Source organism: Balaenoptera borealis, assembly GCF_965194805.1.
Source record: "Balaenoptera borealis genome assembly, chromosome: 4".
Lineage (NCBI taxonomy): Eukaryota > Metazoa > Chordata > Mammalia > Artiodactyla > Balaenopteridae > Balaenoptera > Balaenoptera borealis.
Genome location: NC_138861.1, coordinates 89,175,247 through 89,203,027, shown reverse-complemented (window position 1 = coordinate 89,203,027; position 27,781 = coordinate 89,175,247). Strand labels below are relative to the sequence as shown.

Below are 27,781 nucleotides of genomic sequence, written 5' to 3'. Positions count from 1 at the left end.
AAAAAATCCAACATGAAACCAGCTTCTAGTTAAGACGACCAATGAAAAGTTTGCATTTATCTCTACTCCTCCTAAAACCTCAAAGGATTAAAAATAAATAAATAAATAACTACAAGCCAACACTGACTGGAAAAGTAAATGATAGCATCAGTATCAAGAAATCAGGAAAGCCTAAGGAGGGATAGGAACTAACTCAGGAGGTTTCACAGAACTGATTGCTAAGCCTGTAAGAGATCAAATTGAGAGGAAAACCAATTTACTCACAAAATTTCAGAAGGTCTCAGGAGATACAGGCACAAGTAACTCTGGAAGTGACTATGAAGGAGAGGGGGTGCTGAGAACAGAAGAGTTGTTGAAAGGCAATTAAAGAGATAAACTTGCACCCCTCACCACTCCATCCCAGAATCCCTCCCTTCTCAGCTGGAAAACTGCCCCTCCTCTTCCTCAACAAGATAATAGGGTTTTATTCACTGGAGAAGATCAAACAGGGGTCTCTGGACTGGGAGACTCAGACAAGGCTAAAGGTAGGGGACAGCACTAAAAACAGTAGAATCACGTCTATATCATAAATATTTATACTCAAAGTCCACGTTCCCCACTGAGCTCCCAAAAAGCCGTTAACCACTCTTACCACCCTCAATAGGGAGATTCATTTAAAAGATACTGGCATGAGGAGTCTCCAAGGAAACACATTAGGAAAGCCTAGCAAGATCATCTTACAAGAAATAGACAGAGAGACCCATTAGGGCCTGATCCAATCAGCTTTGTAGGACCTCATTTTAAATGAACAGCCCAAACAGAGAATCATTCATGAAAGGAAGAGGCAATAGATAGGGCAAACTTCACTGTTGTCTTATTCTAAGAAACAGCCACAACAGCCCCAGCATTCAGCAACTACCACCCTGATCAGCGAGGAGCCTTCAACACTGAGGCAAGACACTCCACTAGCAAAAAGGTTATGACTTGCCAAAGGTTCAGATGATGGTTAGCATTTTTTGGCAATACATTTTTTTTTTAATTAAAAAAATTAAAAGCCCAAGATTAACAAAACATTTGAGGAAAACATCTCTAAGGTAAAAGATGGGGAAGAAACCCTCCTCCAAAAAATTGAAAGAAACAGACACTACAGGAAAAGAAAGCTTCAAAACACTTATTAATATCCATAGAAAGATAAGAGAATATATTATGTCCATGGAACAATAACAGTACATTATAAGATGAACAGTCAAAAGAAAGAAAGTGCTTTCTACATTAAATATAGGACAACAAAAAACAAAAGTGGGTTAGAAAATACAAGCTAAATAAGCTTTCTTAGGGGGCTGTACGATGGTGAAATTGATATGTGTATGTATTTTGATTACTTCACAAGTTCATAGTCCTGAGGAAGAATTTGTGGATAAATGAATTTTAAGTACATAAAAAACTAACAACAAAAAAAAAATCAATAATTATTAACTCCAAGGAAAACTAAAGGTTGCAAATGAAAGAAAAATTAATAATACGTTGCAAAGCTCAAATATGAGTAGCATTTACATAGATATTAAGAGTATAAAACTAAATACAGATATAACGTAGACATTTTATATGGCTACTTTAAAAGAATGATTAGATGGGAACTGTGTCTATGCAGGGGGGACAGTGGGTGAAAATGAATAAACATTCTATTCCACGGTAGTGTCTCAACAGCTAATTACTAACGCTGAAGAGTCAGAAAGAAACAGTATGAAAAAATTATTAAGATAAACAAAGTAACCCCCAGAATGGGAGAAAATATTTGCAAATGAAACAACAGACAAAGGATTAATCTCCAAAACATACAAACAGCTCATGAAGCTCAATATCAAAAAAACAAACAACCCAATTAAAAAATGGGCAGAAGACCTAAATAGACATTTTACCAAGGAAGACATACAGATGGCCAAGAGGCACATGAAAAGATGCTCAACATCACTAATTATTAGAGAAATGTAAATCAAAACTACAATGTGGTATCACCTCACGCCAATCAGAATGGCCATTATCAAAAAATCTAGAAACTAATGCTGGAAAGGGTGTGGTGAAAAGCAAACCCTCCTGCACTGTTGGTGGGAATGTAAATCGATACAACCACTATGGAGGACAGTATGGAGGTTCCTTAAAAAACTAAAAATAGAACTACCATACGACCCAGCAATCCCACTACTGGGCATATACCCTGAGAAAACCATAATTCAAAAAGGGACATGGACCACAATGTTCATAGCAGCACTATTTACAATAGCCAGGACATGGAAACAACCTAAGTGTCCATCAACAGATGAATGGATAAAGAAGATGTGGCACATATATACAATGGAATATTACTCAGCCATAAAGAGAAACAAAATTGAGTTATTTGTAGTGAGGTGGATGGACCTAGAGTCTGTCACACAGAGTGAAGTAAGTCAGAAAGAGAAAAACAAATACCGTATGCTAACGCATATATATGGAATCTAAAAAAAAAAAAAAATGGTACTGATGAACCTAGTGGCAGGGCAGGAATAAAGACGTAGACATAGAGAATGGATTTGAGGACACAGGTGGGAGGGGGAAGCTGGGGCGAAGTGAAAGTAGCATCGACATATATACACTACCAAATGTAAAATAGTTGGCTGGTTGGAAGGAGCAGCATAGGGCAGGGAGACCAGCTTGGCGCTTTGTGATGACCTGGAGGGGTGGGATAGAGAGGGTGGGAAGGAGGCTCAAGAGGGAGGGGATATGGGGATGTGTATGCATATGGCTGATTCACTTTGGTGTACAACATAAACTAACACAGCATTGTGAAGCCATTATACTCCAATAAAGATGTATTAAAAAAGAAAAAGATAAACAAAGTAAGTACCAAAAGAAACTACTAAAGAAAGCAGAAAGTGGCTGCCTCTTGTGATAAAGTGGGAGAAGAGGAAAACTGCTTTTTTTCCTCCAGTTTTATTGAGATATAAATGACATACAGCACCATATAAGTTTAAGGTGCACAGCATAATGATCTGACTTACATACATCATGAAATGATTATCACAGTAAGTTTCGTGATCATCCATCATCTCATACAGATGCGACATTAAATATAAAAAAACATCTCCTTGTGATGGGAACTCAGGTTTTACTCTCTTAACAACTTTTGTATAGAACATACAGCAGTGTTCATTATATCTATCATGTTATATATTACAAGTACTTATTTATCTTATGAACTGGAAGTTTGGACCTTTTGACAGTCTTTATCCAACTTCCCCTCTCCCCAGCTATTTTTTCTTAATAAGCCATGCAGAACTTTCAGACGCTTTAAACCATGTGCTTTTATAACCACTAAAAAACTTAATTTTGCAAGTTTAATGTGAACACATGATTTCTTTACCTTATAATTGCCAAGGTGAGAACTGACTAGAACTTACTTTTGGTAACATTATCAAAGGTCACCTGAAATGAAATGATGCTCTTCTGAAAAGAAAGCAAGCTGAGGTTTACTGAGTCCTGCTTAAGGGGCTCTGTAGTCAGACCCAATATTACCTACTTTTCCAACTGATCCCACAGAGGAAGCCTTGACCTTACACTTTTATGTGTGGGAAACAGCGGTTCTGAGACATTGAGTCACACAGCAAATGAGCGATAGCTTGACAATTCTAATTTCTGTCTGATTCCAATACCCTCATTCACTTCTCTGCAGCTAGACTGACTGAAATTAGCCATGTTATTTTAATAAACACTAAAACTAAGAATTTTTTCCTCAAATTACAAATAAAATATGGAAGCTTTTTATTTGCTTGGCATGGTCTTCACAAGTTATGTGTGATTTGAGAGAAAAGGCCAACTAGTTCACCAGTATAAAAAAGATACTTTTTATCAGAGATTTAAGATTCAACTTCAAGTTCAACATGGTGATTGATATAGAACACCCTGGTCAGATAGAGAGACTTGTCAACTTTCCACTACATCTGCTTTTCACTGAAAGGCTGACCGCAGGACAGCTCTCCCAGGAGGCTTGAGGCCCTCACACACTTAGGGAGCAGGTGGGAAACTGCCCCACTAAAGCGGCCTTGGAGATTCTGGGCACAGACTGGAAAGTCAGCCACTGACAAAGTTACCAATAGTATAAGTCCTGATCTCCCTCCAAGTCATGGGTGGCTTCTAAGTGATCTCTCAATCACTGTTTGTGAATTTGACCCCCTTTTTGGTAGTTGATCACTGGCTTTTTCATTTTCCCTAGTTCTGTGTTCAACCTGGACATGTAATTCTCTGGCAGTTTCTCCCTCCTGGTCCTAGAGCCTAACTTGCGTCTTCCATAAAATAACCTCAACTAACCCCTCTATTTATCTCATAGACTTCAGGACATCCAGATATCACCGACATCAGTGCCTTTTCACTCCCTCTAGCCTGAAAAGTATTTCATCTAAAAACGCCAGTTGAAACAGTATCCATTTTCCAAAGGTCAGTCGAGCTGCTATTCCTCCTTAGAAGATCTCTGAAGAAATGTTTTCTCAACCCCTCTGTAACCTCATGATTCTGTACTCTGTGGACCTTTCTGTACCAATTATTATACGTTGTCTTTCAAATTTATTTTTATTTGTATTTTTTTCTGCCCAAAGTGGAAGATACAAAAAAGGCCAGGAACACATCCTGCTTATCCTTGTATTCGTCCAGAAATTCTTGAGCATATTATATACACAAATTTCTAAGTTAACCTTGCGTGTTCAGCTCCTGCTGTCCGGGACTCACATTACCACACGATGCTTCTCTATGGTTAAAAACATTAATTTTTTAAAAGAGGAATTTAGCTGAGTAAGAAAAAAGTTCTAAAACATCTTGTCAAGTAAAAATATGAATTCCTCAAGATATATTGCAGTTTTTATAACTATGCTCAGTGCATGATACCAAACACACAAACATCTTTAGAAAACAGCAGGTTAAAAAGTCAAAAGCATTTCCTAGTTGCAGATATTCTTGGATATTTCAATATGTGGTTCTCTAGAAGGGGTGTGGCACATTCAACCACGTTTTCTTTGATTTACAGAAACTCACAGGATTCTTCCTCTGAGTTGCATATTCAGGAAATTCTGGAATAAATTCTATCCAGTCTTCCATATTTGCATCTACTCAGACTTGCTGTAAAGCTTGAGCTTATTAGTTGCAGATAGGAAAGGGGAAGGAAAGAGACTTGTTTTTTTATCTTCAAAACCCAGTGAGGTTTTTTTTTTTTTTTTTAATAATTTTTTACTTTTTTTTTATTAATTTCAGTTTTTGCTCCTGAAGGTTCTATTTGATTGTCCAGTTGGCCCAGTCATTTTCAATAATCTTATTCTTTTTTTTTTTTTAATTTTTTAAAATTTATTTATTTATTTATGGCTGTGTTAGGTCTTCATTTCTGTGTGAGGGCTTTCCCTGGTTGTGGCAAGCGGGGGCCACTCTTCATCGCGGTGCGCGGGCCTCTCACTATCGCGGCCTCTCTTGTTGCGGAGCACAGGCTCCAGACGCGCAGGCTCAGCAATTGCGGCTCACGGGCCCAGCCGCTCCGCGGCATGTGGGATCTTCCCAGACCAGGGCTCGAACCCGTGTCCCCTGCATTGGCAGGCAGACTCTCAACCACTGCGCCACCAGGGAAGCCCCCCAGTGAGGTTTTTTTTAACACAAGACCATTTATTAAGTTTCTCATCTGCCTCACCTGTTTGAAACACTAACAACAAACCCAAGTTCAACATTTTATCAAGTTTTTTCCATACAATTTTTTAAACCAATAGTATAAGGCTATATTATAATTAGATCATTCGAATAGTTAAATAAATGTTCATACTTTAAGCTCAGCTGGAAATGTTTCCATATTTCTCTAGTTGCATGGTGTTATACAATTATTTTCTTACTAAATATTGGGCAGTTTTCACATACTGTGCATTGATTCAGAACTGGCATTTCCATTTCAAAGCGAACAGACACTCAATCACATGAAATAAATCCAGATTATGAATTTGATTACTTTGTTTAATGTCACTCATGACTGAGGACAATTTCCAACACTATTTGGAGAAGGATAACCAAGTATGGCTATTTTTTTTTTTTTTTTTTTTTTGGCGTATCCTGTGGGATCTTAGTTTCCTGACCAGGGATTGAACCCGGGCCCACAGCAGTGAGAGCACAGAGTCCTAAATACTGGACAGAGCAGGGAATTCCCACTATTTGTTTTTAAACTGTGTTTTGACAACACATGTACTCACATACAGAAAACAGCAGGTTAAAAAGTCAAAAGGGTTTCCTATATGTCTATAGGGGGGAACAGAATTTAAATAAACGCACTGAGAGTTCACTGCTCTGTTAATGTACACCAGCACTATCAACGGCACCAGCAGATTTCCAACCAATACAGTGTCTGGAGTTTAGTTTTTACTACAAGATCCCTATAAATTAAAAAATAGCTGTTTTAGAAAGACTGAAAGAAAAAACGATGTCTAATACTAGGTTTTTATAATAATTCATTCAACAACAAACACTAAGACTATCTACCACATGCTAGGCAACCTTCTAGTTGCTGAGGATACCACAGTAAACAAAAACCAATATAGATGACTGTCCCCATGGAGCATATATGCAACAAATAAATCATCAAGTGTATAAGCTATGAGAAAAATAATTAAGGGAGTGATGGGGTGGTGAGGGAAGGGCAGTGATAATATTAACTTTGGTGTTCAGGGATTCGTGCAAAGGAGACTTTAGAGCAAGAACTTGAGGGAGGTAAGGTACAAGTCATGCTGCTCTCTGGGTACGAGCACTCAGGGCAGAAAGAAGAACAAGTTCAAAGGTACCCGAAGAGAGAGCCTGCTTCTTATTATGTCTAGATTTGATAGAATAATAAAGTAGTTTCCTTTTTCTGTAATCTATCAGGTTATAATTTTTGATGTGGGGCCCAAAGGAGATGGAGGAAGCTGGTATAAGATTTCAGCCAACCCTCAAATCTGTTTTATGCTACTATGGCCCACAAGCCAAACCTGGCCCATTAAATGTGTTTATAAATAAAGTTTTATTGAAACACAGCCTCATTCATCAGTTTACACATTCTCTGTGGCAGCTTTCATGCTACAACTGCAGAGTTGCTGAGCTCCCACAGACACCATATGGCTGTAAAGATTAAAGTATTTATTATCTGACCCTTTACAGAAAAAGTGTGCTAATACTTTCTCTATGGAATTCAGAATGCCATCAAAATCAGTGCTACCTGCACCAAAGAGACATGTGACCATGAGGTAAACAAAGCTCAGTAACCTCTGCATAAGGAATGGGTAGGCATCATTTTGTCTAATTAATGAGCATCTTAAACACCCTCACCATAGCCTACAGAGTCTAACTAGAAAAAGGAAAAATGGAGATTCCATTTGTGGTCTAATAAATACATGCTTCTTGGTCAGTTACACATATTTCTTTTAAGTCATAGCAACATAATCATGGAGAAGAGCTTTTTAATTTCTTGGTGATATAACAAGCTCCTTTGTTTACTTTCCTAGCTGCATCCTGGTAACCTGGAAAAAGACTCTGAAGTCAGAAAACTCAATTATTTTCTCTAAAATGGAAAAATAAAAATCTCAAAAAATTACAGCCTCTAACCTTAGGCAGGTTCAGAATAGAAAGGTTGGAAAGTCAGAGTTCTGATAAAAAGAGAGAGAAAATGTTCTAACTATCCCAGAGGTGGCCAGTAATGGTGAAGCTTTCTCAGTGTGCCTGCAACATAAACATACTAACCCTGTCAAGATCGAGGTACCACCCACCAGAGATCATTCAGGAAACCACAGAATCTGCTAAATCTTCCAGTGATACTTTGAGAGAGCACTGGGATCTCCCTAATCATTTAAATTCTACAGAAATGAAAGACCTGAGACTATTCCCGTGCAATGTTTCATTCCACCAGTGTGTATATTTGAGTAATGACTCATACTGTTGCAATTTGACTATGCATTTACCAATAATACTGATGACTGATGAAAAGCAGACACAGTTAACTACTTTGTCATCCTAATGGAACCAGAAAGGAGTGAGACAAAATACATGATGCTAAGAAGTTCTCTGCTTCAGTTTAGTCAACATCTAATTTGCTAAAGGGATGCAATCCTATAAAGTATTAACCATGTAATTACTAACCACAAAAGGGTTCAGCTTTTTTTTTTTCTCTATTTCTTAAGAAATATCATTTCTTCTCCCACTAGTCAACTGATACTTCTTCTGGCAATTTTTTTGCTAATAAAATTTATTTTAGGAGAAAACAAGGCTTTCTAGAAATGATGCACCTTTTCAGGGGAAGAGAAAACCAGCACAACATAGAGACTCACCACAACAACTACTTAAACATAAGAGATTTAATCCCTAAATAATTTAATAATTCATGAGGAACATTTCCAGTAAGTATTTCAAAAGGACATTCAAAATTCAGGATGTCAGAAAATAATTCTAATTAAACATAATCCCTCCCCAAAGATTTCTCAGTACTGCAAAATGCTTAAGGACAGAAGTTTCTTTGTCAACAACTGAAATGATAAATCTGCTTTTAAAGTATAATATTCAAGGAACTCTGACCTTTTGTGCAACATTCAAAACTCAAAACAATATATCAATAACAGTGAAGCCTAAAATGTAACAGTGACATACTTTCCCCTAACTACAATAAGCCTTGTATTCCCAAACAGAACGCTGTTATAATAGGAGCGAAGGCCAAACAGTGTGGGCTGAGTAATACAAACTCAATCGGTGTTGTTTTTCTTTGCTACAAATTGAGACACAAGATATTGCATTTTGGTGCAAAGTTAGAAACTAACATTAAGGATCTAGATGTGAAATCAGACTTCCAGTTTTAATTTGCTATGCAGAACCTTAACCGAGAATTCCATACAGCACAGGGTCCATGCCCCACATTATATCTAAAGAACAGCATTTGCAAAAGTGTATTGAAAGTCCCTATGAACTGTCTCTGTATGCTTGGGGGGTGGGGAGGCGCAACAGCAACCTAGCAGGTTTAGAAATGGATACGCTTGAATTTTTAAAAATATGTCACTTACGGAAAAAAAAACAAAGAAGAATAAATACATACCCTTGGGGACAGAGTTTGTCAAGCCATCCCGATTTAACCTTTCTTGCAGATGATCCGTAAAAACAGGCATAGGGAGATATTACATTTGAGGAAATGATTGATGAATCAGCCTTTCCACTTGTTGAGCTTAGTGGATAACTGTGCCTATTAACAGAGGCCAAATTCACTGCTTTTTGAGTCCTAGATTTAGATGGCTTTGAATGTTTTCTTCTCAAACTCTGAAAGCATTCTTCTACCGTCGAATATTCTGATTCCGAAGCAGAGTCTACAGGAAGATTGTTTTTGTCCTCTCGAGGTATCCAAATATCTTCTACTTTGTCTTCACTTACATTCTCCATCCTGTTATCATATAAGCTAAATGGAAAAAGAATGGTTTTAATATTTCCCACAGCTCTATGTGACTTAAGCCATTGGTTACTTTTTCTATTTATAAACAACCAATCACAGAAATTTAAGGCCAGGAAAAATCTTGGAGTTCAATTAACGCATCTGATAATTTTTAAAACTTTCTGAAAAATAGAAATCTCTCATTATACTAACACATATTTGAATACTACTAGAAGCAGTGTATTTTTTCTTATGTATCATTTAATCTGACCTGTTTATTTTGGGGGTTGGGTGAGAGTGGTGAGGATGGAGACTGCCATATTCTCTGCATCACAATTTAAACGTCTTCACCAGCACCAGTAAGTGGCCAGCCACTTAATGGGCCAGATCATGAACCACTACCTCGTAGAGAGAGGTACTGGAGATCTTATTTCTACATGTTGCCCCTTCTCTGACTCTCCACTAATTGACTTCAAGGACCCTATGTTCCATATAATGTAATAAAACAAAGAGTACACCTGACTGGTGAGAACTTTAGTATTATTTTGCATCACTAATGAGAAAAAAACTGCACCACATTGCTAACTAGAAAACAAGAAAGGGCCAGGGTACATTCAGAAGGTAAAAGCTGTATAACGTATAATATTTACTGGAATACACAGTTGCTAAGTATATTCCTATAGATTTAAGGAATGACAAAACAGATTGGCTCAGCCATTTATGTATAATAAAACTCATTACAAAGAAGCTTTTGCTAATCAATGAAACAGATATGCCTAGGAGTCAAATTACATCCTTCTGGACGTGGTATTCTAAAAATCATTGCCACCTTAAAGGACTTAAGTTGGCCCCTTCCACACTCTGCACTGTAGTAAGTTCATATCAGATGCCTTCTGAAGATTCTCAATTATTTAGTCTCATCTTAAGGAAACCCTCAACAGTGTTAGCCTTGGAGAATAAAGGTTAAAATAGACAAATGTTAGGTAATGATGCACGACATCAAGTGCTAATAAAGCTGAGAGAAAAATAAAATTTAAGTTGGTATCTTACAAACTCTATTCAATCTCATGTGTGATCCAAATAACTGGATAATTTTCAAGCTGCTTGTCAATGTTGAACTTCTAATAAAAGGATACATTACATTTGTAAAAATTCTGCACCTCACATAGTGACATTTTTGGCACTGCCCCTTTCTTCTTCATAGTAAGGTAACTTCCTATCTTTAAAGGGCAAACATGGTCACCACATATTTGCCACTTTGGGAAAGTGAGAATGGTTTCAATTAGGAAAAGACAAAAATAATGTGCTACAGACTATAGAATCAATTTACAGGCTCTAAATTCAATTACTGAAATGAGTGCTGTTGTCAAAAGAAAGGATTTGAACTTAACAATATAAACTATTTTCTTAGAAATATAATATGAGCAAGAATTCAACATTGTATATTAAATAACATTTTATTCAAAAGAATTAACCATCATCAATCACGTCCTCATACCTTGATTTGACAAAAAATGAGTTTCTTTCAGTAGTTGTTACCCCTTTGAGTGTTTCTTCCTGGGTCCAAAATTCATTCCTTATGGATCTCTTCTATAAAAAAAATACAAGTTTTTTTAGGGGAGCAATATTCTACAAAGATTCACAGTATCTGGGTTTAGTTTTATTAAACAAACGTCTAATTGTTTAGATCAATTTTCAATAAAAACAATTTAATTAGGGTGACTATATTAAATGGTAGCCTTTTGATCCCTTTTTCAATATTTTATTTAAATCATTAATAACTCATCATTTCAACTAAGAAGAACAGAAGGTGCTAAGAATAAAATTTATTTACTTTTACTTTCCCACTTACTTTTTGTCTTCCAACTTCTCTTTCATCATGACCAAGAAATAAAATACCAAAAGAGCACAAAGAGTGGAGAGGAAAGACTGAGTGATAAACTGAATAATTAAGATTTGTAAATAGTTAGAAGTCTGTCTATATTTGGGTATAAGGCAAAGTAAAATCTAGTGGCTTTTGTCAGTTTGCCTTTCCTTTTTACAGGGGTTTGTCTTACTCTTTTTTTTTTTTAAAGTAACTTGTGGTAAATTTTGAAAACCCACTGATCTGTATTCCTAAAATCAAACTGAAATGTATTTCTGTGATATATTTTTAAAGATATAAATCTGCCATGATTTTACTGAGCAGAATTTCGCTGAATGGAAATTTCTTTCTTCAATATAACACATTCTTCAAACAGCTTAAAGGAAAATGAAGAGGCATATATAGGCAGAAAAGCAAAGAATTGAATATGGAAAAAAATTAAAATGTATGGGACTAACCTTGGAATTTTCTAGTCTCTGGAAGAGAAAGGTCTCTCCATAAGGGAAAATGGAAGATGAATTCTCCTCATTCGTATCTTTTGGGGGAATTATAGGATGAGAATGGAAAGATGTGAATAATGTGAAATATTGTTTTAAAAAGGCATGTGTTTAATTATTTTATAGCAATATCACAACTTAAGCTTTATTCTCTGAGAGTCCAAAATTCTGCTCATAATTCTTATCCTCAAATCAACTCTAAGCATGATTTTCTCAATGTATACACCCCTCACTTCACAACCAAAACACATTACTCACTGTTTCTCAAAGTGTGATGTGTCACATTTGTCCTTGCTAACCTATAGGATCCACGTTAATATAAGTAAGCACATTTCCCCATACAATGGAAATTGTCATGGTGTGTTTATAATGTTAATTCCTAAATAAGAGGTTAGTTTTAATGGCAGAAAATTAATCTTAATTCTATTGGAATTTTAAACAAATGATCATTAAAAGTTCACTAACATAACAGCTAGATGTTATAGCATTCAAAATGCCAGAATCCACTTAATATAATCCCTCTAATACCATAACTACTAATGCACCTGTAAGTAAATTATTTCAAGAGAATTTCCACAATCCCTGAATTACACCGATCTACAAGAAAGAATTCTCAACACTTGCGTTTTCTGCTGTGGCAAATTTTTTTAAAGGTTCAGTAGTCAAGTGTTTGCTAACAGCATTGAGAAGAATGTTCCTGAACTTGTACAAGCAGAATTTTCAAAAAGAAAGAAAAGCCTCTGTCAATGAGCAGTTGACCAGAGCAATGTCAGCCCTTTCCTGTTACCATGGCAAAATTACTTTCCATAAATCTACGCCCTGTAGTTCAGACTGTCAGAAACCACATAATTTAGTTAAATGCTTTCGACTGTGGTTAATGATAAATGAAGCCTGGGTAAAAAAATCTTTTTACATTAGCATGTGCAAATTTCCAGGAGTCTGCGTATATATTACTGTCTTTCATTCACTCACCTTTAAAAGTGTCTGGAGTACTATGAACCTGGCAGACAGTTATTCCCACTATTCCCTATTCCACAGGTGGGCTGCCTTCTTGACCATGATTTTAACACATGTAAGAGTATCAAATGAGTACTAACTAATTTACAGACTTTAAAAGCTGAGACTCACTTTGCTGTGTCATAGATTTTCCAGTTGAGGTAGGAACATTTCTTCTCTCACGGAAATAGCTTAAGGCAAAGGGAAAAATAGATAAAATACGTAAAAATAGATGTTATCATCCTAAGTAAAGGATTAATTGTAGGCACATATATTCTTTTTGTTAGAAAAACCAATATTCAAAAATAAGTTTGATTTTAATGAACAAATACAATGGCCAAATTCCATAAATGTGTCTTTTTAAATAGCCTTAAAGGAAGAGATTTTATTGGATTTTACAAGTGTTTGCTTTTTACATTTATAATTCACAAAAGTAAATGAAAATATTTGCGCAAGTATTTATGATTTTTTTTGTCTTTAGCTTTACAATATTGAATAAAAAATCTGTCTGGCTCTAAGAACATAATTTGAAAATACATAAGACCTTTTCTCAAAGATCTCAAAGCCTTGAGAGAGAAATACTACAGGTAATTAATTAGAATACAACATAACAGCAATGTCAGAGGAAAACACTGTGGAAACAGAAGGTAACGAATACCTACCACCATATGAAAGAGTTCTATTTTTCCATTTAAATATAAGGATCAGGACAGTGTCCTTACTTCTCTTAAATATAAATATGCCCAAGTAACTATAGGAAAGACTATATCTATGTAGTTGTAGTTATTTATTTATTTATATCTATATAAAAGAACAGAAACCAATGAAATAGAATATAAACAAAATTTAAAAATAATGGTAACCAAAAGCTGGTTCTTTGAAAAGATCAATAAAATTTATAAACCTCAGGGAAGAAAAATAAGAATGAGAGACAGAAGAGACAAATTACCAATATCGGGAATGAAAGAGAGGACATCACTACAAATCCTACAAACATTAAAGGGATAATTACAGATTATTAAGAAAAACTTTATGCCAATATATCCAACAATTTAGATGAAATGGAAAAATTCCTTGAGATACAAATGATCAAACAGGACACGAGAATAAATAGAAAATCTTAATATCCCTGTATCTATTAGAAAAATTGAATTCAGTAATTAATCACCTACCCACAAAAAGCTCCAGGCCCAAATACTGCACTGGTGAGCTCCAATAAATATTTAAGGAAGGAATAATACCAATTCTATGCAAACCTTTTCAGAAAATAGGGAAGGAAGGACTACTTCTAGTTCATTCAGCAAGGCCAGTATTACTAATACACAACCAGTCAAAAACAAAACAACAGATAAATGTTAGACAAATATTCCTCATAAACTTAACATGCAAAAATCGTTAACAAAATATTAACAAATCAAATCCAACAATACATAAAAATGATGATATATTATGACCAGGTGAGATTTACCACAAGAAAGCAAAGTTGGTTTAACATGGAAAAATTAATATAATTCACCAAATTAAGAAAATAAAGGAGAAAAATCACATTCTCACAGCAATAGATTCAGAAAAACCAATTGACAAAATTCAAAATCCATTCATGACAAAAACTCTCAGCAAACTAGGAATAGAAAAAAACTTCCTCAACCTAATAAAGGGCATTTATGAAAAACCAACATCATAATCAAAGATTAAAGACTGAATCATTTTCCCTAAGACTGGAAAAAAGGCAAGGAGGTGGGCGCTCACTAGTTATATACACATTAGTTCATAGGTTGCAGTCAGTGCAACAAGCGAAAGAAATAAAAAACATTCAGATTGGAAAGGAAGGCCTCTTATAAGCAGAAGTCTGTATCTAATCAACAGGAAATCCTTAAAAATCTACCTAAAAGCTTCTCAAACTGCTAAGTCAGTGTAGCAAGGTACCAGGATGGGGGAAATATTTTTAAAAATCAATAGTATTTCTAAATACTAGCAATGAACAATTGGAAAAATAGTTTGAAAATATAACTTTTACAATAGCATAAAGAAACATGAAATACTAAGGGGTAAATTTATCAAAATATGGGCAAGATCTGCACACTGAAAATTCTAAAACATTGCTGAGAAAAATTAAAGAAGACCTAAATAAGTAGATATATCATGTTCATAGATTGGAAGACTCAATATTGTTAAGATGTGAATTCTCCACATATTGATATATAGCGTCAACATAATCCCAAACAAAATTCCAGTGATGTTTTTTATAGAAATTAACAAGGTGATGCTAAAATTTACATGCAAATAAGAACAATTTAGAATGGTCAGAATATTTAAAAGAAAGACAAAATTGGAAGATTTATAGTATATGATTTCAATATTTAGCCTAAAACTACAGCAATCAAATTTGTGCGGTACTGGTGAAAGGGCAGACATATAAATCAATGGAATTAAACAGAAAGTCCATATATACTCCCACACATCTACGGTCCAGTGATTTTTGAAAAATTATGTCATGGCAATTCAATGGGGAAAGGATAGTCTTTTCAACAAGTGTTGCTGGAATAACTGGATAGCTCAATTTAAAAAAAGAAATGAATATCAACCATTACTTCATACCATATACAAAAATTAACTTGAAATGCAGTTTAGGCCTAAATGTTAATACTAAAACTCTAAACCTTCTGGAAACCAACAGAAGAAAAATTTTGCAACCTTTAAGTATGCAAAGATGTCTTAAATAAGATACAAAAACCACCACCCCCCCAAAAAAGTTGGACCTTTATGCTGTCACATATTTCTGATAAATGACTTGTTTCCAAAATATAAAAAGAATACTTACAATCTATTAATAGGAATGATTCAATTTAAAAATGGACAAAAATTTAAATAGACACTTTATAAGAGGATACACAATGTGATAATAAATACAGACTCATTAGAATGGATAAACTTAAGGCTGTAAATACCAAGTGTTAGAGAGTATGTTGAATAAATAGAAGGTTTAAATACTGCCAGCACGAATGTAAAAGGGTACATCCATTTTGGAATACTGCTTGACATTTTCTGATAAAGTTAATTTAAGCTCCCAGCTATCCAATCCTAGAAACTCAAAAGAATTGAAAACATATTTCCAGGGAAATAAATTTTTCTGGTCTTTCTTCATAGCAGTTTTACCCTCTATAATCAATAACTTAAAACAAACTAAATGTACATCAACAGGTGAATGATAAACAAATGGTGGTATAAGGACCTCAGGGATTACTACCAAGCTTGGGGGGGGGGGGGGGCGGAGAACTAATAAAAGGATACAAATTAATACTAAACATAATAATATGAATAACTCTCAAAATCATCATGCTGAGCGAAAGAAGCCTGGCACAAAGACGTATATCCTATATGATTCTATAAGGGAGTGTGAAAGACAGATGGACTGTAAAAGGACACTAAGAAATGCTTAGGGATGATGGAACTGCCACTTCTTAATTGTGGTGATAATTTAATAGGTTTACACATCTTTCAAAACTCATCAAATTATATGCTTTGAATTGGTACAGTTTATTATGCAAATATTATACCTCAAAGAGTTGTTTAAAAATGAATTTAGCAAACCTACTGTTCATAGGGTTGATAAATAAAATATAAACTATATTCCCAAATATCAGCAAACAAAATGAAATATTAAAAGTGATACCATATACAAGAGTATCAGAAAAATATAAAAACCCAGGATTAAATCTAACAAAAGATTTGTAAGAACTCAGTCCTGAGAAATCATTCCTGAGAAAATTAAAGAAAATCTAATTAAATGGAGGAATATATGGAGGACTGAATACTGCAATGATGTCAACACTGCCTATGTTCATTTGTAGAATCAATGCAATCCCAATCAAAAGAGTTACAGGGGTGGGTATCTATGTGGAATTTAACAAGTTGATTTTAAAATTTATATGAAAAAGCAAAAGACCAAGAATAACTAAGACACTTGAAGAATAAAGTGAGAAGACTTGCTCTGCTAGGTATCAGGATTTATTTTTAAAGCTATGGTAATGAAGACACTACATTACTGATAAAAGGATAGATATATAGATTAGTGAAGTAGAATGGGCATAAAGGCACTCAGTATTCATTTAAGTTAAAACAAACATGTCAATCTTGAGCAATGAGCAAAGCATGTCTTTAATAAGAAGATGACTTGGATATCCACTTGGTATTACAAAAAAAAAAAGTACTCCTACCTCAAACTATACCTAGAAATCAATGCAAGGTGGATTATAAATCCCAACATGATAGGCCAAACAATAAAGCTAGAAGAAGATAAAACAGAATATCTTCTGTGTCTTAAGATATGAAAAATTCTAACTCTAAAGGAAAGTAATGGTAAATTTGACTAAATTAAAGAACTTTCTTTCATTAAAAGTCACCATCAAAGAATAAAAAAGCAGTATGTAGAAGAGGAAAATATATATTCGACAAAGGGCTCATACCCATGGTGCATCAATAACTCTTAAAAATCATTATAAAACACAGAAAATGCAATTCAAAACAACAACCCTCCTCCCCCAAAATGGGTAAATGACTCCAAAAGGCACCACATAAAAGAAGATAGAAACATGGTCAATGACCAATAAATGCATTAAAATGTGCTCAATTTCGTTAGTCATCAGAAAATACAAATTAAAATCGCAATGAAATATAACTATCCGCCCACCTGTATGGCTAAATTTTTTTAAATAACGAAATGCTGTTGAGGCTATGAGACAAAAGAAATGCACATACACTGCTAGTGTTAACATAAGTGAGCATAACCACTCAACGATGAGAACCACTTTGCATTACCTACCAAAGTGGAAGATAAGCATATACTATGACAGCAACTCTACTCCTAAGTATATATTCAACAGACATACATGTAGATGAAAAGAAAAACCACCCAAATGTATGTCAACATGCAAAAGTTAAAGAAGCTGTGGGAGAATCACACAAAAGAATAACATTCAACAGACAAAACAACAAACTGACATGCAGCCACATGACTGCATCTCATAAACATCAGGTTGAATAAAAGATATCGGACACAAAACGTTACTTGCTGTATGATTCCATTTATATGAAATTCTAGAATAGGCAAAAGTAATTCAGTGAGATCAGCGGTTCCCCAATGCAGGTGATGGGATAATTTACTGCCAATGTGCAAAGGCGAATTTTGAGGGATAATAGAAATGTTCTGTATCTTGATTGTGGTCACATGGCTGTACATATTTGTCAAAACTCTTCAACCTGTCTATTGAACATCAGTCTTTCTTCTTACATGTAAGTTTGATATAAATAAAGCTGGTTTACACATGTGTGTAAACATATATCACTTACATGTAAAATACTAGATGATGTTGAGAATGTGAACTATAACAGTAGAATGGATATCATGATATATCCATACGGTGAAATATTATACAGCAGTGAAAATGAACAGTCTACAACCATAGGTACCAACATAGATTAAGTCTCAAAGTTAAGCAAAATGAGCTTAACTAAAAGATTTACTATATGGCTGCATTTTTAAATCCACAAGACAGTCAAAACTTCAGTATAGAGAGGGGATTCAAGATGGCGGAAGAGTAAGATGAAATACACCCACACGTGGAACAACCCCTAAAGAACATCTACTGAAGGCTGGCAGAAGACCTCAGACCTCCCAAAACGCAAGAAACTCCCCATGTACCTGGGTAGGGCAAAAGAAAAAAGAAAAAACAGAGACAAAAGAATAGGGACGGGACCTGCACCAGTGGGAGGGAGCTGTGAAGGAGGAAAGGTTTTCACACACTAGGAAGACCCTTCGTGGGAGGAGACTGCGGGTGGCGGAGCGGGGAAGCTTCAGAGCCATGGAAGAGAGCACAGCAACAGGGATGCAGAGGGCAAAGCGGAGAGATTCACGCACAGGGGATCGGTGCCGACCAGCACTCCCCAGCCCAAGAGGTTTGTATGCTCAAACGCCAGAGCGGGTGGGGGCTGGGGGCTGAGGCTCCAGCTTCAGTCAGATCCCAGGGGGAGGACTGGGGCTGGCTGCATGAACAGAGCCTGAAGAGGGCTAGTGAGCCACAGCTAGCTGGGAGGGAGTCCAGGAAAAGGTCTGGAGCTGCCGAAGAGGCATGACACTTTTTCTTGCCACTTTGTTTCAGGGTGCGCAAGGAGAGGGGATTAAGAGCGCCGCTTAAAGGAGCTCCAGAGACGGGCGTGAGCCGCAGCTATCAGTGCGGACCCCAGAGACAGGCATGAGACGCTAAGGCTGCTGTTGCAGCCACCAAGAAGCCTGTGTGCAAGCACAGGTCACTATCCACACCTCCCCTCCCAGGAGCCTGTGCAGCCTGCCACTGCCAGGGTCCCGTGATCCAGGGACAACTTCCCCAGGAGAACACAAGGCACGCCTCAGGCTGGTGAAATGTCACGCCGGCCTCTGCCACCACAGGCTTGCCCCACATTCTGTACCCCTCCCTACCCCCGGCCTCAGTGAGCCAGAGCTCCCGAATAGCTGCTCCTTTAACCCCATCCTGTCTGAGTGAAGAACAGACGCCCTCAGGCGACCTACATGCAGAGGCGGGGCCAAATCCAAAGCTGAACCCCAGGAGCAGTGCGAACAAAGAAGAGAAAGGGAAATCTCTCCGAGCAGCCTCAGGAGCAGCGGATTATATTTCCACAATCAACTTGATGTACCCTGCATCTGTGGAATACCTGAAGAGACAACAAATCATCCCAAATTGAGGGGGTGGACTTTGGAAGCAACGATATGTATATACTTTTTCCCCTTTTTCTCTTTTTGTGAGTGTGTATGTGTATGCTTCTGTGTGCGATTTTGTCTGTATAGCTTTGCTTTTACCATTTGTCCTAGGGTTCTATCTGTCCGTTTTTTTTTTCTTTTTTTTCATTTTTTTAGTATAGTTTTCAGTGCTTCTTATCATTGGTGGATTTGTTTTTTTGTTTGGTTGCTCTCTTCTTTCTTTCTTTTTTTATTACTTTAAAAATTTTTTATAATAATTATTTTTTATTTTAATAACGTTATTTTATTTCATTTCATTACATTTCATTTCATTTTATCTTTTTCTTTCTTTCTTTCTTTTTTTCTCCCTATAATTCTGAGCCATGTGGATAACAGGCTGTTGGTGTTTCGGCCAGGCATCACGGCTATGCCTCTGAGGTGGGAGAGCCAAGTTCAGGACGTTGGTCCACCAGAGACCTCCCAGCTCCATGTAATATCAAATGGTGAAAATCTCCCAGAGATCTCCATCTCAACATGAAGACCCAGCTCCACTCAAAGACCAGCAAGCTACAGTGCTGGACAACCTACGCCAAACAACTAGCAAGACAGGAACACAACCCCACGCATTAGCAGAGAGGCTGCCTAAAATCATAATAAGATCACAGACACCCCAAAACACACTACCAGATGTGGACCTGCCCACCAGAAAGATAAGAACCAGCCTCATCCACCAGAACACAGGCACTAGTTCCCTCCAGCAGGAAGCCTACACAACCCACTGAACCAACCTTAGCCACTTGGTGCAGACACCAAAAACAACAGGAACTACAAACCAGCAGCCTGCGAAAAGGAGACCCCAAATACAGTAAGTTAAGCACAATGAGAAGACACAGAAACACACAGCAGATGAAGAAGCAAGGTAAAAACCCAACAGACCTAACAAATGAAGAGGAAATAGGCAGTCTACCTGAAAAAGAATTCAGAATAATGATAGTAAAGATGATCCAAAATCTTGGAAATAGAATGGAGAAAATACAAGAAACGTTTAACAAGGACCTAGAAGAACTAAAGAGCAAACAAACAATGATGAACAACACAATAAATGAAATTAAAAATTCTCTAGAAAGGATTAGTAGCAGAATAACTGAGGCAGAAGAACAGACAAGTGACCTGGAAGATAAAATAGTGGAAATAACTACTGTAGAGCAGAATAAAGAAAAAAGAATGAAAAGAATTGAGGACGGTCTCAGAGACTTCTGGGACAACATTAAATGCAACAACATTCGAGATATAGAGGTCCCAGAGGAAGAAGAGAAAAAGAAAGGGACTGAGAAAATATTTGAAGAGATTATAGTTGAAAACTTCCCTAATATGGGAAAGGAAATAGTTAATCAAGTCCACGAAGCACAGAGAGTCCCATACAGAATAAATTCAAGGGGAAACACACCAAGACACATATTGATCAAACTATCAAAAATTAAATAAAAAGAAAATATATTAAAAGCAGCAAGGGAAAAACAACAAATAACATACAAGGGAATCCCCATAAGGTTAACAGCTGATCTTTCAGCAGAAACTCTGCAAGCCAGAAGGGAGTGACAGGACACATTTAAAGGGATGAAAGGCAAAAACCTACAACCAAGATTACTCTACCAAGCAAGGATCTCATTCAGATCTGATGGAGAAATTAAAACCTTTACAGACAAGCAAAAGCTAAGAGAATTCAGCACCACCACACCAGCTTTACAGCAAACGCTAAAGGAACTTCTCTAGGCAGGAAACACGAGAGAAGGAAAAGACCTACAAAAACAAACCCAAAACGATTAAGAAAATGGTAATAGGAACATACATATCAATAATTACCTTAAATGTAAATGGATTAAATGCTCCAACCAAAAGACATAGACTGGCTGAATGGAGACAAAAACAAGGCCGATATATATGCTGTCGACAAGAGACCCACTTCAGACACAGGGACACATACAGGCTGAAAGTGAGGGTATGGAAAACGATATTCCATGCAAATGGAAATCAAAAGAAAGCTGGAGTAGCACTTCTCACATCAGACAAAATAGACTTTAAAACAAAGACTATTACAAGAGACAAAGAAGGACACTATATAATGATCAAGGGATCAATCCAGGAAGAAGATATAACAATTGTAAATACTTATGCACCCAACATAGGAGCACCTCAATACAATAAGGCAAATACTAACAGCCATAAGAGGAGAAATTGACAGTAACACAATCATAGTAGGGCACTTTAACACCCTACTTTCACCAATGGACAGATCATCCAAAATGAAAATAAATAAGGAAACACAAGCTTTAAATGATACATTAAACAAGATGGACTTAACTGATATTTATAGGATATTCCATCCAAAAACAACAGAATACACATTCTTCTCAAGTGCTCAAGGAACATTCTCCAGGAGAGATCATATCTTGGGTCACAAATCAAGCCTTGGTAAATTTAAGAAAACTGAAATCGTATCAAGTATCTTTTCCGACCACAATGTTATGAGACTAGATATCAATTACAGGAAAAAATCTGTATAAAATACAAACACATGGAGGCTACACAATACACTACTTAATAACCAAGAGATCAAAGAGGAAATCAAAAAATACCTAGAAACAAATGACAATGAAAACACGATGACCCAAAACATAAGGGATGCAGCAAAAGCAGTTCTAAAAGGGAAGTTTATAGCAATACAACCCTACCTTAGGAAACAAGAGACATCTCAAATAAACAACCCAAACTTACACCTAACACAATTAGAGAAAGAAGAACAAAAAAACCCCAAAGTTACCAGAAGGAAAGTAATCATAAAGACCAGATCAGAAATAAAAGGAAAAGAAATGAAGGAAACAATAGCAAAGATCAATAAAACTAAAAGCTGGTTCTTTGAGAAGATAAACAAAACTGATAAACCATTAGCCAGAATCATCAAGAAAAAAAGGGAGAAGACTCAAATCAATAGAATTAGAAATGAAAAAGGAGAAGTAACAACTGACACTGCAGAAATACAAAGGATCATGAGAGATTACTACAAGCAACTATATGCCAATAAAATGGACAACCTTGAAGAAATGGACAAATTCTTAGAAACACACAACCTTCCAAGACTGAACCAGGAAGAAATAGAAAATATGAAGAGGCCAATCACAAGCACTGAAATTGAAACTGTGATTAAAAATCTTCCAATAAACAAAAGCCCAAGACCAGATGGATTCAGAGGCGAATGCTCTCAAACATTTAGAGAAGAGTTAACACCTATCCTTCTCAAACTCTTCCAAAAATTTGCAGAGGGAGGAACACTCCCAAACTCATTCTACGAGGCCACCATCACCCTGATACCAAAACCAGACAAAGATGTCACAAAGAAAGAAAACTACAGGCCAATATCACTGATGAACACAGATGCAAAAATCCTAAACAAAATACTAACAAACAGAAGCCAAAAGCACATTAAAAGGATCATACACCATGATCAACTGGCGTTTATTCCAGGAATGCAAGGATTCTTCAATATACTCAAATCAATCAATGTGATACACCATATTAACAAATTGAAGGAGAAAATCCACATGATCATTTCAATCGTTGCAGAGAAAGCTTTTGACAAATTCAGTACCCATTTATGATAAAAACCCTCCAGAAAGTAGGCAGAGAGGGAGCTTACCTCAACATAAAAAAGGCCATATATGACAAACCCACAGCCAGCATCGTTCTCAATGGTGAAAAACTGAAACCATTTCCACTAAAATCAGGAACAAGACAAGGTTGCCCACTCTCACCACTATTACTCAACACAGTTTTGGAAGTTTTAGCTGCAGCAATCAGAGAAGAAAAAGAAATAAAAGGAATCCAAATTGGAAAAGAAGACGTAAAGCTGTCACTGTTTGCAGATGACATGACACTATACATAGGGAATTCTAAAGATGCTACCAGAAAACTACTAGAGCTAATCAATGAATTTGGTAAAGTAGCAGGATACAAAATTAATGCACAGAAGTCGTTTGCATTCCTATACACTAATGATGAAAAATCTGAAAGTGAAATTAAGAAAACATTCCCATTTACCATTGCAACAAAAAGAATAAAATATCTAGGAATGAACCTACCTAAGGAGACAAAAGACCTGTATGCAGAAAATTATAAGACACTGATGAAAGAAATTAAAAATGATACAAATAGATGGAGAGATATACCATGTTCCTGGATTGGAAGAATCAACATTGTGAAAATGACTCTACTACCCAAAGCAATCTACAGATTCAATGCAATCCCTATCAAACTACCACTGGCATTTTTCACAGAACTAGAACAAAAAATTTCACAGTTTGTATGGAAACACAAAAGACCCCGAATAGTCAAAGCAGTCTTGAGAAAGAGAAACAGAGCTGGAGGATTCAAGCTCCCTGACTTCAGACTATACTACAAAACTACAGTAATCAAGACAGTATGGTACTGGCACAAAAACAGAAATATAGATCAATGGAACAGGATAGAAAGCCCAGAAATAAACCCACACACATATGGTCACCTTACCTTTGATAAAGGAGACAAGAATATACAATGGAGAAAAGACAGGCTCTTCAATAAGTGCTGCTGGGAAAACTGGACAGGTACATGTAAAAGAATGAAATTAGAACACTCCCTAAAACCATACACAAAAATAAACTCAAAATGGATTAAAGACCTAAATGTAAGGCCAGACACTATCAAACTCTTAGAGGAAAACATAGGCAGAACACTCCATGACATACATCACAGCAAGATCCTTTTTGACCCACCTCTTAGAGAAATGGAAATAAAAACAAAAATAAACAAATGGGACTTAATGAAACTTAAAAGCTTTTGCACAGCAAAGGAAACCATAAACAAGATGAAAAGACAACCTTCAGAATGGGAGAAAATATTTGCAAATGAAGCAACTCACAAGGGATCAATCTCCAAAATTAACAAGCAGCTCATGCAGCTCAATATCAAAAAAACAAACAACCCAATACAAAAATGGGCAGAAGACCTAAATAGACATTTCTCCAAAGAAGATATACAGATTGCCAACAGACACATGAAAGAATGCTCAACATCATTAATCATTAGAGAAATGTAAATCAAAACTACAGTGAGATATCATCTCACATCGGTCAGAATGGCCATCATCAAAAAATCAACAAAGAATAAATGCTGGAGAGGGTGTGGAGAAAAGGGAACCCTCTTGCACTGTTGGTGGGAATGTAAATTGATACAGCCACTATGGAGAACAGTATGGCGGTTCCTTAAAAAACTAAAAATAGAACTACCATATGACCCAGCAATCCCACTATTGGGCATATACCCTGAGAAAACCATAATTCAAAAGAGTCATGTACCACAATGTTCATTGCAGCTCTATTTACAATAGCCAGGACATGGAAGCATCCTAAGTGTCCATCGACAGATGAATGGATAAAGAAGATGTGGCACATATATACAGTGCAATATTACTCAGCCATAAAAAGAAACGAAATTGAGTTATTTGTAGTGAGGTGGATGGATCTAGAGTCTGTCATACAGAGTGAGGTAAGTCAGAAAGAGAAAAACAAATACTGAGATCAGCTCGGTGCTTTGCGACCACCTAGAGGGGTGGGATAGGGATGGTGGGAGGGAGACACAAGAGGGAAGAGATATGGGGATAGATGTATATGTATAGCTGATTCACTTTGTTATAAAGCAGAAACTAACACACCATTGTAAAGCAATTATACTCCAATAAAGATGTTAAAAAAAAAAAACTACAGTATATTGTTTGGGACATACTTAAGAGGTAAAACATTTTTAAAATCATAAGAGTAATCATCATTATTTAAAGTCAGGATAGAAGTTGTCTTTGGCAGGGGAGGGCACACAAGTTTACCAAAGAGTTACAAAATAATTCACCCTTTATTTGTGCATTATCTCCAGATTCTTGACACTGTTACATGGCTATAATAATTTCCTCAAATTTGTATGTCACTGACACAAATACATATTAATAATCTGAACCCCTGAGTAGAGCAGCACTCAAATTTTCTACATCTTTGGTAACTTGTGCTAATAATATATATTGCTAATTCTTATTAAGCATTTACTATATGTCAGACACAGGTCTCAAAATTTTATAAATACACACACATTCATAATGTGTGGTGTGTGTAGTCACAAACACCCAAAGAAGTAAGAAATATCATTATCTGCATTTTTTTAAGAAGAAAATTGGCACACAAAGCAGTTAACTTACTTTTCCACAGTCACACAGCTCATAAGTAACTAACCTGGGATTCAAACTCAGTCTAGCTCCATGAGCCCTTTTCTAAGCCACCATGCGTAATAAAAAACTCAACCTTAACTTACTAAAAAAAAAAAAAGGAAATTAAAAAAAAAAAGATTTTTGAATTATTTTAAGTACATCCATTAGTGGTATTTTTAAAGCATATTTTGTTGGTTTTACTTTTAGTCTGATAAATGTAAAGAAAAAAGTTTGCGATGACTTTCACTGATAGAGCTATTCAATATCCACCTGCAAGCAATTACCAAATCTATCAACCAAGTTCATTTGATCTACTGTAGATGAAAATTAGGTCAATACAGGAAACAAGCTGTTTTGAAAACTGGTGATTAGCACCTTAGATTCTCATTTATCTATGAATAAATTATCACAAGCTATTTTATATTCTAATATCTATTATGCCCAAAGCATTTTGTTAGAGGTTTATATATCTACATCTCATATTTCATCCCCTTAATAGCCCACTGAGGTAGGACCTAGTGTCCTAATCCTACCAATAAGGAAAGGAGGTTCTCCCAGCCCTAGTCGCACAGCTAATAGGAGACAAAACCAACATTCAAGGTCAATTCCGTCTTGAGTGCAAAGCCCACGTTCTTTCCTTTCTCCCTCTTTCTGCCCTATTATTTCCCCATCAATTATCCTAAAAACTGCGGATTGCTTTTAAATTTGAAATAAAAATCATGGTTGATTAGCAAAAATTTTAAACCCATTAAGAAAAGCAGTAGCTATTATCATTTTTTGTTATTATGCTTTGGTGTTCTTGGTCAAGTTACCCAACAGCCCTGAGCCTACTTTTCCTCATTTATTGAAGGGGAATAAAAAAAGGGTCTGCTGCCTATGAATATTATGAGGATTAATGAGATGATGTTTTTAAAGAGCATACGGTGTGCCCTACACAATGTAAACACTCAGGTAGAACGAGCCAACTGTTATTTTTTTTATTAGTGAAAAGAATGGTTGGTCTTCCTGGTACACTGAATATGCACAATTGTTTCTTAAAGTTCTTAAAAGTATGAGAACTCTTCATTTGTAATAGTGAAAAAAAATAGCCAATGACCTAGTAGGGGAATAAACTGTGTTTTCCGTCATTTAATAAAATACTATACAGCAATTATTGCTAAAATACGTGCATGGATGTGAACAAATCTCAAAAATAATATTAAAGGAAACACCCAGTTGCAAAAAAATAACTCTGATTATCAAATTGAATCTTCAACATGCTTACAGATGTTATGTGTTCACATATTTTTTAATCACTAAAATTGCCAAGAAAAGCAGAGGCATAAAGGTAAATTAACGTTAAAGATCTCTCTTTATGATCTACACTTACCTATTACTTAAGCAAGGCAGCCGTGCTTATCATTACACAGAATGTTTTAAAAAAATGCAATTCTTACAATTCGTAACAGAAGAACTACAGGTCATTATAGGATTGAATTCAAAAGAAAAACACCACAGTCATTAGGCGGCAGTTGAAAACTGCCTTGAGGTTACATAATGTCTAACTAAAACACACAAATCTGAATTCAGAAAACACAAGAGTGCATTAATTACAGCACAGACTACAAATATGAAATGTATAATGCACAGATAATTAAGTTTCAATCTACAAAGTTCCAAAAAATGTCCTTAGGATAAGAATAAATAATTACAGAAGGATTACAGCACAAAAGTCTACATCATTATCATGAAACTTTTTTCATCAACTAGCAGAAGCTTCAGTTCAAAATATATTTTTTCAAACAAAGGGCTTTTCAAATTATGAATAAAGAGTACAAATGTTAATGTCTTTTCACTTGTAAAAAGGATCACACAGATACCTTTATCCTCTAACAATAAATCAAACGGTTAACTATTAATTTTGATTCATTACTTAGATATTCAAGTCAAAATTTGCAAATATTGAAATAATCAACCCATTTTATAAAAAGTCATTTTAAAGGAAAAAGTCTGAATTTTA

The 27,781-nt window shown here is 35.9% G+C and overlaps 1 protein-coding gene across 9 annotated transcripts in view; it reads right to left on the bottom strand.

Moving 5' to 3' along the window:
• The window catches only part of ARAP2 (ArfGAP with RhoGAP domain, ankyrin repeat and PH domain 2), a 201,764-nt gene that overhangs the window by 155,913 nt on the left and 18,070 nt on the right, over nt 1-27,781 (bottom strand). For all 9 annotated transcript variants that reach the window (XM_082390417.1, XM_082390419.1, XM_082390422.1 and 6 more), the window contains 4 exons: nt 12,896-12,954; nt 11,729-11,805; nt 10,905-10,996; nt 9,080-9,433 (listed from right to left, as the gene is read on the bottom strand). In XM_082390417.1, the coding sequence (XP_082246543.1) occupies nt 9,080-9,433; nt 10,905-10,996; nt 11,729-11,805; nt 12,896-12,954 (582 nt within the window). The remainder of the gene's footprint in view (nt 1-9,079; nt 9,434-10,904; nt 10,997-11,728; nt 11,806-12,895; nt 12,955-27,781) is intronic.